At 45.7% G+C, this 15,918-nt stretch overlaps 2 protein-coding genes across 2 annotated transcripts; both read left to right on the top strand.

The window, feature by feature from the left end:
* The first annotated feature begins 4,601 nt into the window (after window positions 1-4,601).
* On the top strand, window positions 4,602-5,600 carry LOC143562011 (uncharacterized). Its single transcript, XM_077049941.1, has 2 exons — window positions 4,602-5,183; window positions 5,388-5,600. Exons 1-2 carry the CDS (start codon window positions 4,602-4,604, stop codon window positions 5,598-5,600), a joined length of 795 nt encoding a protein of 264 aa, XP_076906056.1.
* A 69-nt stretch (window positions 5,601-5,669) lies between these two features.
* On the top strand, window positions 5,670-6,143 carry LOC143562010 (uncharacterized). Its single transcript, XM_077049940.1, has one exon. It carries the CDS (start codon window positions 5,670-5,672, stop codon window positions 6,141-6,143), a length of 474 nt encoding a protein of 157 aa, XP_076906055.1.
* Window positions 6,144-15,918: the final 9,775 nt, after the last annotated feature.

Here is a 15,918-nt window from a genome sequence, read left to right as displayed (position 1 = left end):
CAGACGGTTATGCAGGCATATTCTTAAGGGGAAACTGGCCCAATCACCTTCCCACACCCTTCGGCTATAAATACCCTCTCGATCATCATGAGGTATTCATTCACTACCACGGTACTCTCTTAATTTACTTAAGTACTTTCAGAAGAACGGTACTTATTCTCACGTTGGAGGGTGGTTACGGGAAGACCCCCCCCCTCTTGTCCTTCCCGTAACGAGCTCACGGTGTTCTGTTTTGCAGGATTCACGTCACTGGACTTTGGGAATTGTATTCATATCGTGTTGGCAGTAACCGTATCCTACCTTGTGGACTCATCGGATCTAAGATCCACTTGTGGGGAGTAGATCCGTGTTTCTTCATTGGCACCATCCATATTTTTGTTAGAACAGCTAAAAGTTTTCCGTTCTCTTTACGATATGAATCAGTTAGCTAAAGGGCCGACGGAGAATCAAGCACAACCTCCACGTGATCTCAACCTTGAAACACGTGAAGGAGCAACATCTGTGTTTAACCGAATTACACCCCCTGCTACACGAACCGATGGCATGAACCCTGGAGGTTTTACCTTGGGTGGTTCGACGGCTCGGGGGTTGTTTGCTCAACAGGAAGACGTCACTCCGGCGGACACCGGAAACGTTGTTACACCAACTACTGACTTGGGATACGTCACAGCCCCAGGAGGTTCTAATATAAGGAACCTAGAACATGTCCCAAGAGAAGTCCATCGAACTCAGTCAGAGTCAGGTTTAGAAGAAGATTCTGGTGACTCTAATCTAAGAAGAGCTCACCGTCATAATCTCAGGACTGAAGAAACTTTGTCTCCGGACGAGTGGTTTCGTATTTAGCAAGAAAGTTTAAGAGCAGAGTATGAACGTCGGGTCCGAAATGAGCGTTTCCACGGTCGTACCCTGACGTATGACAAACCTCCCAGGAGATCTATTTCTCCTCCCATAAGGGGAAGCCACATCCAGTACAGTTTACCACCGGAGCGAAACATGAGCGAAACCCGAAGGTTACGTCCTCGTCCCCGTGTAGATATGCGGGTGCCATCTTATGAGGATGAACTGGACGAGTACGACTCATCTTATCGACCGGATGGTAGCTTTTATAGCGGAGATAGCCGTCTTCCTTCTTACGGAGGGACTAGCTTCTCGCGACCAGTTGTCCGCCATGCGGAATATCACAGCAATGCTGTGCATGATTTTTCGAAGCCATACCGTCCGGAGTCTTTTTCAGAGAAGTCGAAATTTATTCCAAGTATTGCACAAGCTTCATTTCAGGTAAACGCGACGATTCCAACATCTGTTGGAACATATAATGGAATGACAGATCCTAGCGATCATTTGTTGAGATTTGTGGCAGTCGGGGAGTCAGCGGTTGGACTCTTCCGTACTGGTGCCACATGTTCGCACTCACACTCACGGGAGCTGCGAGAGAGTGGTTTGAGAAACTGCCTGCTGGACAAATCAAAAGCTGGAATGATTTCATAGCAAAATTCTCCCAACATTTTAGTCAACAAAAGAAACATACTCGTGACCCTTCGGAAATATTAGATGTTACAAGGTGAAATAATGAGTTTATTGAGGACTTCATTACTCGTTTTACTAACGAGAGCCTTAATATCGGAGGAGTAAGTGAAGATATGCTGCGCGGAGCATTTTGTAAGAACGTCCACAGCGATGCCTTGATCCGTACCTTAACAGGAAGGGACGGAATCATGCGATGAAATCATGAAGGCATCAAAGTTGTTCGCAAGAACTGAAAAAACCCTAAGTTCCGGCAGTCAAAAGCAGTCCCCAAGGGTCGAATTTCAAACTCCGAGACCAAACAGGCAAGCTAAGGGACCAATATGGTCAAGACTTCAGCCAAGTGCGGAAACACCTAAACCTTTTGATGCAAGATCTTTGATCGGCAACAAGGGTAAACGTAATTTTTCAGCTCGTTCCACCAACAGTTGGACTCAGCTATCAAAGACTCTCTCAGAAAATCTCACTACTGAAAATCTAACTTTCCGGAAACCACAACCAATACCACAAAAATCATTCCTCGATACCAAAAAACATTGCTCATATCATAATGATGTTGGACACAGCACGAATGAGTGTGTGGCCCTCCGAACTGAAATTGAAGCAGCAGTTAAAAATGGTAAACTCAAACATTTGGTTAAAGGCGTACGAGCAGGGACTGGCAAACCTCCCGCAAAGGATAACCAGGGCCCAGCTAAAAGGCAAATCAAGGATTTGAATGTCCACTGATTCAAGGGGGGCATTCAGGAAAAGGAAAGAGGAGGGACTATGAGGACGAGGAATGGAAGAGTGAACCCATGATCTTTCCTCGGATCAAAGGCGGTCCATGTAATAAAAACCCACTGATAATTACTGCCGAATTTGGTCACTACCGGTCACAATATGTGTTCTTCGACACAGGCAGTATGTCCGACATTATGTACGAACAGTGTTTCGAACAATTGGACGCTGAGGACAAAGAAAGGTTACAGTCAATTCATGCCCCCGTCTCTGGTTTCGGAGGAGAGATCATGCACCCGCGTGGTGTTATCACCTTCCCGGTTACATTAAGTGAAGGGGTACATTCAAGAACTCAAGAAGTTGAATTTTTGGTTCTTCCAGCAACTTCCAAGCATGGCATTATTCTGGGACGAGAGGCGATTGGAGACTTTAATGCTCATCCATCCACAGCCCATGGCGCAGTAGGAGTTCCTACTCGCACCGGTGTGGCAATAATTCATGTAAACAGACATTGTTTTTCAACTGAAAGTTCAAGACCAAGCAAGGTTCCAAGACAGGCTAAAAGGACCGAATCCAAAAAATGGGTTTTGAATAAGAAGTTTCCAGATCAGACAATTACAATAGGACCCGCTATCTTGGAAATAGTGAGAACCTTTTTAAAGCAATTATTGATCAAGAATATTGACATTTTTGCTTAGAAACCCGCGGACATGACCGGTGTCCCGCGGAGCATTTCGGAACATAAATTAAGGGTGAATCCGTTGATCACCCCAATCGTACAAAAGAAACGAAAAATGGGTCCAGAACAAACAAAGGCTATGAATGAACAAGTACAAGACCTTCTTCATGCCGGAATCATACGAGAAATCAAGTATCAAACATGGGTGGCTAACCCAGTGATTGTACCAAAAAGCAACGGAACATGGAGGATGTGCATAGATTACAAAGACTTGAACAAGGCGTGTCCGAAAGATTGTTACCCGCTTCCGGAGATCGACTTAAAAGTAGACGTTGTGGCCCCATTTAAATTCAAGTGTTTCCTCGATGCCTACAAAGGGTATCACCAGATTCACATGGCAGCTGGCGACGAGGACAAGACAGCGTTCTGAACTGATCAAGGAACATTCTGTTACAGAATGATGCCTTTTGGATTAAAGAACACGGGGGCCACATATCAACGACTGATGGATCATGCTTTCAAAATTCAAATAAGTCGGAATCTCGAAGTGTATATGGATGATTTGGTAATCAAAAGCATTGAAGAAGATCAGATGTTAAGGGATATCGAAGAAACCTTCGAAACATTACGAAGCATCAACATGAAATTGAACCCGGCTAAATGTTCATTTGGCATGGAAGAGGGTAAATTCCTTGGGGTCATAGTAACAGGCGCGGGCTTCAAAGCCAACCCAGATAAGGTCCAAGCTATAGCCCGCATGTCTTCACCCTCTTCCCTCAAAGAGGTTCAAACACTTAATGGACGACTTGTGGCGTTGAACCGATTCTTAGCAAATCACGTGGCCAAATCTCATCCATTCGTGTCAAGACTTAGAAATTGCCTTAAAAAGGCACATTTCAAGTGGACCGCGGAAGCTGAGAAAGCATTCTTAGAAGTTAAAAAATGCTTAATGGAGCTTCCTACTTTAACAGCACCATATGCGGGTGAACCCTTGACATTATATTTATCTGCCTCAGACATTGCCATAGGAGCCGTTCTGCTGACTGATAGGAAAAATGTTCAAACTCCAATCTATTACGTCAGTAGAACGTTATCGAACCCGGAAACAAGATATTCGATGTTAGAAAAGTTGGTTTTGGCATTAGTTTATGCTGCCAGAAGACTCCGCAGATATTTCCAGGGCCATCCTATCAATGTATTAATCGGGTACAAGCTCAAGAATGTGCTGAGTAAACCCGAGTTGTCCGGACGACTGGCAAAGTGGGCTATTGAATTAGGTGAACACTCGATCGAATATAAGCCCAGACCAGCGATCAAGGGGCAGATACTCGCGGACTTCGTCACAGAGGTTCCATAGTACAAAGAACAAGAATGCCTAATCGAACAACAACCCCAAGCACCTCCGGAACAAGGGCAAGTTTGGTCATTGTTCACGGACGGAGCTTCCAGCAGCGAAGGGTCAGGCACAGGTTTAAGGCTAGTCAACCCCGAAGGGCATGAGTTTACGTACGCCATCAAGTTGGACTTCAAAAGTACCAATAATGAGGCAGAATATGAAGCCTTCCTGGCAGGATTGCGGATAGCGAAAAAACTGGGGGTGAAACATTTAGAAGCTCGGGTGGATTCTATGCTAATTGCGGGACAAATAAACGGAACATATGAAGCCAAAAACAATGTCATGGCTTCTTATTTGTCACAAGCAAGAGTCTTGATTCGTCAGTTTTCCTCCTTCAGTATTGTTCACATCAAGAGGAGCGAGAACAAATCGGCGGATGCTCTTAGCAAACTAGCTTCAACGAATTTTGAGTATCTCGCCAAAGATATTCATGTAGAAGTCCTAGATCATCCATCCGTTCCAGAAAACCAAGTCCTGGTAATTCAAACGGGCGTCGAATCTTGGATGTCACCCATTATAGCTTATCTGTCTTTCGGAACGCTTCCAGCAGGAAAGGCTGAGGCTCAGAAGATTAAGCATAAAGCTCTAAATTACCAGTTGATTGACGGTATCTTGTACCGGAGGTCATTCCTTGGTCCACTGTTACGTTGCGTGGACGCGGAAGACGCAAATTACCTAATTCGAGAAATTCACGAAGGTATTAGTGGGTTACACGCGGGACCAAGAATGACGGTTGCAAAGATCATGAACGCAGGGTACTATTGGCCTGGCATGCATTTAGACGCGGTGCAGGAAATTAGAAAGTGCGATTCATGCCAGCGTCATGCTCCCAACACTCTGCGTCCAAAAAACGAACTAATTCCAGTAACTTCTGCCTGGCCGTTCCAGAAGTGGGCTATTGACATTATGGGACCTTTCCCAGAAGCCCCGGGACGAGTCAAGTTCCTGATAGTGGCCATTGATTACTTCACCAAATGGGTAGAAGCCAAACCAGTTGCATCAATCACGGCTGCAAGTGTGAAAAAATTCCTTTGGGAATTTATCATTTGCCGGTTTGGTCTCCTGCAGGAGTTGGTAAGTGACAACGGGACCCAATTTGATAATAGCGGATTGCAAACATGGTTGAAAGAGGTACAAGTCATTCAAACCTTTACATCCGTAGCTCATCCGCAAGCAAATGGTCAGGTCGAAAGGATCAACCGAACTATCAAGGAAGGGATCAAGGCAAGGCTAGGGACGAAACGAACGGGTTGGGTGGACGAATTGCCCCATGTACTCTAGGCCTTCCGCACTTAAAAGAACTCCAGTAATTTGGAGACACCCTTTAGCCTAACTTATGGCACTGAAGCCATGATCCCCGCAGATATTGGGATTCCATCCGCAAGGGTTCTGTTAATTGATGATAACGATCACGAACTCAGGATGAATCTAGATCTGTTGGAAGAAAGAAGAGAGCTAGCATTAATTCGCGAGCACAATTATAAGCGACAACTTGAAAAATATTACAACTCGCGAGTCCAAAGTTGCAAGTTTGATGCGGGAGATTTCGTCTTCCGCAACAACGAGGCTTCCGACCAAGAGCCTCCGGGAAAACTAGCCCCAACTTGGGAAGGACCTTACAAAATCAAACAAGTACTAGCAAAAGGTGCCTATAAGTTGGAGAAGTTGGATGGGACTGAGGTCCCTCGAACTTGGAACGCAACACAATTGAAGAAATGCATATATAGCAGTTTTGTTCATTTTTTACTTTTTAGGCTTGCGTGCCCATATAGATTAGCAAGTTATGCAATTTCTTTTTGTAAGGCTTCCACCCAACGAATATAGAATGTCCAGTTACTTTCATGCTATTGTAAGATGTAATCTTTTATTGACAAAACCGAAGTTCCTGATAATCACTTATATTATAGTACATAAGACAAAGTGCACCGGAAGAAACACAAAGATTTCTTATTTTGATCAAAAGAGATTACAAAACAGGAAGCAAAATTTACAAGGAGAAGTACATATACATCTATGGGGCAGCATTTTCGCCTTCCGCAGTGTCTTCGGCTTCTTCATCGTCTTCCTCTTCAAGATCTAGCAACTCCTTTAGTTGCTCGATGGCATCATCCTTATCCGCGAGTTCTGATATTTGGTCAGAGAGGGAAAACTTCAAAGTATCAAACTCCTTGGTCTTCTCCTCAAGGATGGACACGGTATCTTTGCCGGCCAACACATACTCTTCGGGAGACAGGCCCTCGGAACCAAACTTATAACCCTCCTCAAAACCCATTTGTCAGCCCGCCTGCTCGGAGGCACGGAGGAGTATCGCAACACAATTCCAGAGATCATCACTGTTGCGAACGTCGGTAATAACCTGTTAAATTATACAAGCATAAGTAAGCACATCTAAACCCGAATCACTTGTATCAATAATAAAACTCGATACCTTGGGAATCGCTGTCGATAAAAGCCACTTCTTGTCCGCTTGGGCTCGGAGGAAATCCATTTTATAACCAGCACATTCCAGAGCTTGGTCTCGATTCTTGGCATTCAAAGCGGACAAACGTTGATCTTTGGCCACTGAGTCGGCTTGAAGGGTCTTGATAAGCTCAGCTTGTTCATCCAGTTGTTTCTGGAGAGCAATCTTAGCTTCCTCAGCAGCAAGTTACGTGGCTTTCGCCACTTCCATAGCCTGATGACTGTCTTGAGCGTCGGTCAACGCTTTAAGAGCCTCTTTCTTGGCCTCAAGCAAGTTCTGCTCGGTTTCCTCCAACTCATCATTCATAGCTAACCAGTCCCGGCGAAGCTTCTGGTTAGTGGACACGGCATTCTCCACATGATAAGAATTGGAGTCAAACAGTTCTTGACGGATGCGGCGACGTTGTCGTTCCTTCTCTGTAGGAGGAAGACTTTCGTCGAGATATTCCTGACAAACATCCGCATAACTCAATACTAAGTTTCGCCGTAGCGACCACTGGGGATGATACGGAGCAGTATCCTCACCCACATGAGAGGAAGAAGCTTGCCCCCCCACCCCGCTTTTAAACACACTAACCCCACCCTGATTATAGAAGTTATGCTCATCACGGGGTGGAGATGTGTGGAACTGATCAGCTTCACCAACCACTTTGCCCCTATTAGGAGAAGAATCCGATAAATCGATCGGTTCTTGAATAGTGTTCTTTGGCGAGGTTGGTGGAGTCGAAAGTTCGGTAGCAGCAGAATCCTTCAAACCTGAAAATACCCCAGAAAATAAAAATCTTTAAGCTACTAAGAAACGATAAATAGAAGAGAAATCGTAAAGGGTCAAGTCTCACTTTTAGAAGCGTCTTGGGCAGCAAGCTCCCGAAGACGGGCGCCCAAGACCGGGACATCAACCTTAGCCTTCTTCTTTTTCTTCTTCTTAGGCGCAGCATCGGAAGCCTGCGCCTTCCGTTTCCCTGCAGCTTTTGAATCACCCACTTTCGCAGCCTGAGGTTCGCCCTCAACGGATTGAGGACCATATTCCTCACCTGCCGACGGATCGGTGATGGCCTTCAAATCTTGCTTGTGGGTCAAACCTACAGACGAATGCGAAAGGTTAGTAGCACCAATCGATAACCCTCCCTCGTAGAGTGACGATTCCTCGCTAGAAGAGAGTAGTACTATCTCTCCACTCTGAGTAGCGGCAGTTATAGGTCGAGGTTGGGAAATACCTTCGCACTTTTTGACTAACTCCTCACCTTGAGCATACATCGCCTCAAAAACTATAGGCTCCGGGCTCAGAGTAGTAGAGAATAGAAAGTAGACTCGAGTGCGCTCTAAGAATGGTGCATCCCTTCGATCAATTTCACGACGCACCATCATACCTTCCTCACGGTCCAAGAGAGCGTTAAAAACAGAACATTCTCCTACACTAAAAAACAACAAAGTTAGCACAAGAAAGAATATTGAGAACGAATTACCAACATACTTACGTCCACCGGTTCCCTCGTAATATGGTTCCAATTAAGGGAAAGGCCATAAACGGCTCATATTCGCATGAACCATGGCACCTTCATGAATAGGACGCATAGGTGTAGGCGTCCGGGTCAGAGTGTCGAACCACTTGTGCCCCGTGTATTCAATAACGGGAATCTCAGGAAGTGGATCTTCCAGCTTTCGTCGAGTCATTGTAAACGAGATGACATCTTCCAGAATCCAAAAGAACTTGGATTTCCATCCATGGATACTCCGGATCCATTCGAAGCCAATCGAACCCTTCCCGGTAGTAGCAAAGCCATACCACCGTCACGATATGTCATCTTGTAGAAAATGGCAAACATATTGACGGATGGTTCATAACTGTGAGATTGACAACAGAATTCGAAATGTCGAATCCGTAGCATCCCAAACGGGTGAATTTGGGATAAATGAAGTTCGTATTTTTTCAGAACAGACCTTACGAATTTCGTCACGGGCAATCGGAAGTTACCCGTTGTAAAATGGTCAAGGTATACCGCCATCTTCTTCGGAGGCGGTGCAGTCGCGATGGCCCCCTTTGCTGGACGTTCGGCTTCCCAGTCCGGCGGAAAGCCATACACGTTCTTAACATCCTCGAAAAATCTCTTTCTTTAATATCACATCCTACCTCATTAATAGAAGGAGGATTTTTCTTCTGGGCAGCCATTAGAATCAAGTAATACATGATGGCTATTAGAGAGTAGAGTTCTCTGATATGAATGAAAGCAAAAATATGTAAGTGATAAGAAAGGGTCGAAGGCATCAAGGCCTATTTATACTCATCGCAATTAATGCGACCGTCTGACTAACAGAAGAAAGAGAAAATAAGAACCAAGGGATGATTGACACGTCAGGCGGGAGATTCGAAAAAGCGCCTACAGGCTGTCAAACAAGCAATTAACACGTCTTGTCAGCCACCGCCTAAAAACCTCTCTCCGTCACGTCACTAGTACTATCCATTCAACTTACACAAATTTAAAATTTGAAGAAAGATATTTTGCAAAGATTCCTTTCATTAATATCTAAAATAGTGTTTACAAAAAGCATGAAAAGAAAATTACAAGTCCGAGTTTTAACTCCTACATCTACCCTATAGATCCTAAGGCGTCGTACCTTCCGGAGCATTCTGGGCTGCATCGTCCGCCTCGTCATCACCTGACTGGTCATCATCAGACCCGTCATCGGATTCATCATCAATGTATACCGCAACTGCTTCACTCCATCTTCAGACGAGGCAAATTCTGGAAGCATATGTTGCAGCGGAAAGATCAAATCATCATATTCTTGGACCCGCATCCCAAGTTCTTGCTCCGCATCAAGTCCGTAAAGAGGATGGCTCTCAACAGGTTGTTCGGACTGAGCAAAGGTCAACCCTTTGTTAAAACCTTTCACCCGGCCAACCCCGTCAGAAGCAGCCGTCAAATTTACAAAGCGATCAGTGAGCTCCACACTTCTCTTAACATGACGGATGACCTATAGAAAAAGTTCGTTAAAAGCCATAAAAGGAAGTAGACAAAGAAGTTAAGTAGTACCCAAGGGAAAACTTACAGAGTCGAGGCCACGGTCAAGGAAGTATTGCCTCTCCCGCTCAGCACGTTCCGCCCTGCTTCGAAGCTCCTGTAGCTCAGCAGAGGCGCGGCCGTCTGCTTCAGTGTGGCATTGCAAGAGAGAGTCGTACGCAGACTGCATTTCTACAATAGTCTTATCTTTCATTTCAGACTGCTCTCCCTGCAATCTCAAAGCTTCCTCGAGCTCTTGAATCCGGACGCTTTGCTGGGATCTTCGTCTTATTCCTTCGCCAATTCGTCCTTTTTCCTCTGAGTCTCAGCTCGGGAAGCCTCAAGGGTGGCATTCGACCTCTCGCAGGCCTCCTTCCACCGCTTAACAGCTTCAACATTTCGCTTCTTTTCTTGTTCAATTGCAGCCTCAGCATCAGATTGTTTCCACCTAGCTGCACTCGCCGCTTTGCGGTGCTCCTCAGCTTCCTTTTTGGCAGCTTTCACTTCATCGGAAGCAGCACCAAGCTTACCGCCCATTGTCCGCCACTCCCGTAAGATTTCCTGACTACAGGCTAGACTGTTAGTCAAGGAAACAACTAAGTTAGAATGAAGTTCGTCGCGGGAACGGGTAAGCTGATACGCTTTCTCAGCCGGCGGCATACAGTGTTCAACAAAACTCAAACAGGTCTTGGAAAAAGAAACCCGAGACCCGTTGACAATGTCCCAAGGCGGGACAAACAAGTCATAATCCCCTCCCAATTGCACGCTCCCAAATAATTGGGAACTTGTGGGCCCAATGCGAATGGGAGAGGAGGTAGACTATTGTGGGCCACCTTGAGACGAACCTCCCCCAACTTCATGGGCAGACGGCTCAAAGAAAAAATCACCCCCTCGCCCGTTGAAAAAAAGGAGGAAGAAGTGTAAAATTGGGGAGGAAGTTGCGTAAAAGCTTCATTAGTTCTAAAGTCTTCCGCAGTGGCCTCAGGATTTTCCTGCTGTGGACTGGTGGCTTCAACATTTTGGAACAAATGGTCCAACGACCCAGAAGTTATTGATTGAACGTTAGACCCTTCCTCGATCGTCTCAGTAGGAGGTGTGACCGGTTTTTCCGTCTCCTTCTCTGGAGGAGGTGATGGTTGTTTCCCAATAGCCGGAGTCGGCTTTGACAGCTTACCAACCACCGGACGCTCAGCAATTGACGAATCTACATAACAAAAACATAAGTTAATTTTCATTGTCATGAGCAGCAAAAGTTAACAAGAAAAACTTACCTTTTACTGTCCTCAGACGCTCCGAAAGGTTGGGTGGTAGTGGCTTCCTCGGTCGGTGCGTCCGGTGCTTCTTCGTTTTTGGTTCCTTCCCGGCATCCGCAGCACTGGTGCCCGCGTCACTTGCCTGGGATGCACAAAGGGACCTCTTCCGGTAGCTCTGCCAACAAGTGAGAAACAGATGAAACTTCAGGAGTATCATCTGAGCTTCCTTCCTCAAGGACAGTAGAATCGTCACTTAAAATAACGATTGTCCCATCGGAAGTTAGCGCGTTAAGAGGTGGAGGATTCAGGATGTACGCACCTGTTTCAAAGATAGCTTCCGAAACAACTGGTTCGGCACGCACTTTAACCAGGAAGAGGAAATATTGGGTAGTCTCCTCCAATATGGGCGTATGCTTCACATCGCGTATAGTTTTACTCACGCAGCCCTTGTCATCCTCAAGCACGTTCAACATCGAACCAAAACCTGAAAGCAAACAACAAACGTCACCAACAAAGCCTCAAAACACGAAAAAGTAGAAAAAACAAAAATAGTAAGACATACGGCCGTTTAATTCAACGAAAACAGGCTCCATGAAAGGTGAAGACCACAACCGGCTCATTCCCGCCCATACAAGGGCCTCCTCGGGAAGTGTCCGCATTGGAGTGGGTGATGCGGTTAACTTGTGAAACCAGTCACGCTTCTCGTGAGCAGCTGGAGCGATATCAATCAGGGCGTCGTTCGGAGAACGACGAACCATGACCTCCGGTATCACGTCCTCGGAGATCCAGAAGAATTTTTTCTTCCATTCCTTGGAAATTTCTGCCGATAATTCTATCCGGCACACTGTGGCAAGTATACCATCCGTTCCGATTCGCCATCTTATAAAATACAGCGAACCGATCCAACCGGGGAACTAAGTCATGTGCTATACACACGAACTCGAAATGTCGAATTCGTATGACAGCACGCGGGTGAAGTTGGGACAAGTGAATCCCAAACGCCTTAATCACCCGTTGGAAGAACTTTGTGATGGGAAGACGGAAGTTCCCATGCTCAAAGTAATCGGCATATAGCGCCATCTTTCCTGGAGTGGAAAGCTGGCTATAGAACCAGTAGAAGGGAACTCCGGTCCACACTCCGGTGGAATACCATAAGTCGTAATAAGTTTCTGGTATTCCCCTTGGTCCCAACAGACTTCTATCTCATCGACCTCAGATTGCGCATGAGCCATTGTAAACACTTGGTAAAAATGTTTGGATTAGTTCAAAGGAATCAAACAGAAAGATTGAAAGATAGAAGAAAAAAAGCAAGTTCGTAATCAAGATTTGAAGGCAATAAAACTTCGAAAAGAAGTTAACTCTCTCTATTTATACTCACCGCAATTAATGCGATGGGATATGAACAGTAGAGAGAGAAAAAAACCGGCCAGTAACATATCGCCACGTCACGCGGGAAATTCAAAAAAGAGAAAAAGTTGTACAGTCGGGTACAGTAACAGCCGTCAAAAACGTCCTGTAACCTGCACACGCGCCTGCGAGTGGTAAACTTGTCATTTTTCATGATTATCCACAAACAACAAAAGATATTTCCCACCAACTTGCAAAGTCAGAAACCCCCAAATCCATATCAAGTCCAGAATTTCATCCGCATAAAATACTTCACACGGAAGAAACACTGGACTGGGGGAACTTATAGAGGTAGGGTACCAAAAAGACCCAAATACCCTTAAGTAAGGCCCGCGGGTCAATCAGAAGTCCCTCATAAGGCACCCGCGGGACATATAAACTATCCGCATAATCAGTTGAGAAAGAAACACCCTCATAGCACATGCGGAAGCATCATAGCACCCTCAGAAGTCATCAGCAAGTAGGAATAACCTTCCGCGTAAATGGCCACAAGGTAATGCTCCGGGACAGCTGTCACCTTCTAGAAGATTTACCAAGATGCTTTCCTGGGTAATACGTGATCTTTGGGCCAATTAGCCAATGACACCTGGCAAAGTCGTTATAACTGTGCACATGGCCAATATTCCCCCGATAACCAAAGATAGAGAGACACGTGTCTAGGTTGTTATACATGCACATGCAACGTATAGGTTGAACCTATCACATAGAGACACGTGCCCAGACGGTTATGCAGGCATATTCTTAAGGGACAGCTGGCCCAATCACCTTTCCACACCCTTCGGCTATAAATACTTTCTCGATCATCATGAGGTATTCATTCACTACCACGGTACTCTCTTAATTTACTTAAGTACTTTCAGAAGAACGGTACTTATTCTCACGTTGGAGGGTGGTTACGGGAAGACCCCCCCTCTTTTCATTCCCGTAACTAGCTCACGGTGTTCTGTTTTGCAGGATTCACGTCACTGGACTTTGGGAATTGTATTCATATCGTGTTGGCAGTAACCGTATCCTACCTTGTGGACTCATCGAATCTAAGATCCACTTGTGGGGAGTAGATCCGTCTTTCTTCACATGTATACATGTGTGTGCGTGCATGCATGAGCAGACCCCATTGAAGACGAGAGTGAGGTACAACAAGGCCATTTCTGTCCACCGTCCTTCTCACGGAGCCGTACGTGGACATTACCGCTCATACAGCTCCCAGCCAGCAAGCAGTTAGCCCCCCTCTACAAGGAATGGAAGTGTGGACCTAACGGCCGGCCCAGTAACCTTTCGGAATGGGGGATCCTCGTTGGCAACAACCACGGTAGTAGTTGCGGAACTACTGGGCCGGGAGAGGACAACCTCTTGTTCCTGCTCCTCTTTCTTCGCTTCGGGGACGGAGGTCCTACGGCAGGTAACAACTACTAAATAGATAAGTCATTTCTGCTTGACTATAGCCATCGGGGTGGGGATGAGGCAGAAACACTTGCCACACGTGATAATGCCACATTAGATAGAACAGTTCCTTATCAATGGAAGCCTTCGATAAAGAAGGTAAGTAAATGCTACTTAAGAAGCACAAGCACCCCTTTTTATTCACTGAAACTAGAGCTAGAAAGGCCTTATTTCGTTTCGTTCCTGTTCTTCATTTCCTTCTTATCGAAAAAAGGGGGATTTCTCATATTTAGAATCTTTCTGCGGTGTGCTCCGTTTACTATTCTTTCGTACTTTTTTCGGAGGAGAAAGCAAGATAGAAAGCTTCCTCCGAAGCTTTCTATCTGAGTAGTCACTACAGCCTACCCTATCGCTGAGTCTTTGGAAGCGGTTTCACTCCTTTATAGGTCGGAACTCTGGAACCTAAAGACTTTCTCAATCAGATAGGATAGATGGATTGAGCGCGCGTTGCCTTGATTTGAGGTGAGCCTCCAGGACAAGGAGGCGGCGATCAACCATCCACTCTCGAGATTCGTATTAATCAATTGATCTTCGCGTCCTGCCAGTTCACTAAGTAGACGGGCAACAAAGACTGAAACTCTTCCTGCCAAAAAATCATCCTCAAACACAGTATTCCTGAGAAATGCCTCGTAGCTCATGTTTGTTTTTTTTTTTACTTTATGGTGAGATATTCATATTCTGGATTTTTGTTGAAAGCTCATTACTTATTTAAGTAGGCCTCGCTTTTCGGAGCTGCTCCCAGCTCACACTATGGTGGAGGAGGTGCCGTGAAGATCTAGGAGTGTGAGCAGTACGAGCTGAAAGGCTCCCATACTGTTTGGAGGGTAGGGGGACTTCTTCTAATGCTAGAAGACCACTGGAAGACACCCGGGACCAGAGCATGTCGTGAAAGAAGCACACTGGGCGGGCGTGCTTTGACCGTGTCTCCGGGCGCTAACGAGCAAGAAAACGGATGTGCTAACGCGCAACGGCTTTCCTTTCTCTGATAGGGGATCGCTTCTTCAATTCAAGTTCAGCTTCTTTTCATTTTGATAGGAGTAGGTGCTTGCTGCTCGCTCGCTGTCTACTAAATGAGCCTTTACTATATCTGTGCACGGAAGGGCCGGCGGCCGCTCAACTGTTCGAGCGCAATGCAGTGGTATTGGTTCCGCTTCGACAAAGGTAGAATGCCTGGTCGAAGGTCCAGTATAGTAGGTAGCAGGCGTGTTCGTTTTGGCTCCCGAGCGAGAACGAGAAAGAGGATAGATACATACATACTTTTTATCCTTTCTCCCATAAAGCTTCCTTTCCTGAATCTTAGCTCTTATCTTTCTAATTTATTCTGACTACTATCACTTTATAAACCAGGCCTGGAGAATTAAACCTTAACGTATCAGGGTAGTACGCCTGGAACAAGAAGGTTCGTCATACAATTAACCCTTTCTTCCCTATCGAAACAAGAATAACACTCTCATCTTTCCAACAGGTGAGTTTGTAGGTGTCTACTATAGCGAGGAATTGAAGTTTATATTACTTAGTAAAGCAACCTTTCGCGCTAGGCGCTCACTTTTTTTGTCTGGGTGGAAGCTGGCGGCGGGGCTTGCTTAACCGGATACACAGAATTGGGATCTCTGTCACAGGCAAATCTTTCTATCGGGAAAGCCTCGCTTATTCAAAATGAAGGTTGCATTAATGAGAAAGATCTCTGGGGAAACCGCTAAAAAAAGATTGAACATGTGGGAGGATCCGAACGAATTCTGCTTTCATTTCCCACGTATGGAGCACTGAGTTACTTACGTTACGGTCTGAAGAAGGTAGGCTGTGATTTTTAAGTGCAACGAAATGCCTTAAGAATATGGTTCGCGAAGCATCTGGCTTACCGGTAATCTCCCATTCCCGCCGTCGAGAGACTTAAATAACTATAGCATGCCAGAAACGGGGAGTTGAGATGGTTAGACCTATACCCCGAAATGCTCCCAGCAAAGAAGCCAAAATGCCAACGGTTAAAAACCACCGACATGTCAAGATCAAAATTCGAATTGGTTCCTGGTCCTGGTC

The sequence above is a fragment of the Bidens hawaiensis genome, unplaced genomic scaffold, assembly GCF_021521415.1.
Source record: "Bidens hawaiensis isolate Kalapana, Puna unplaced genomic scaffold, B.hawaiensis_p1.1 tig00020893_1, whole genome shotgun sequence".
Classification (NCBI taxonomy): domain Eukaryota; kingdom Viridiplantae; phylum Streptophyta; class Magnoliopsida; order Asterales; family Asteraceae; genus Bidens; species Bidens hawaiensis.
The sequence above is the reverse complement of the archived record's forward strand: the minus strand, read 5'-3'. Positions and strand labels throughout refer to the sequence as shown.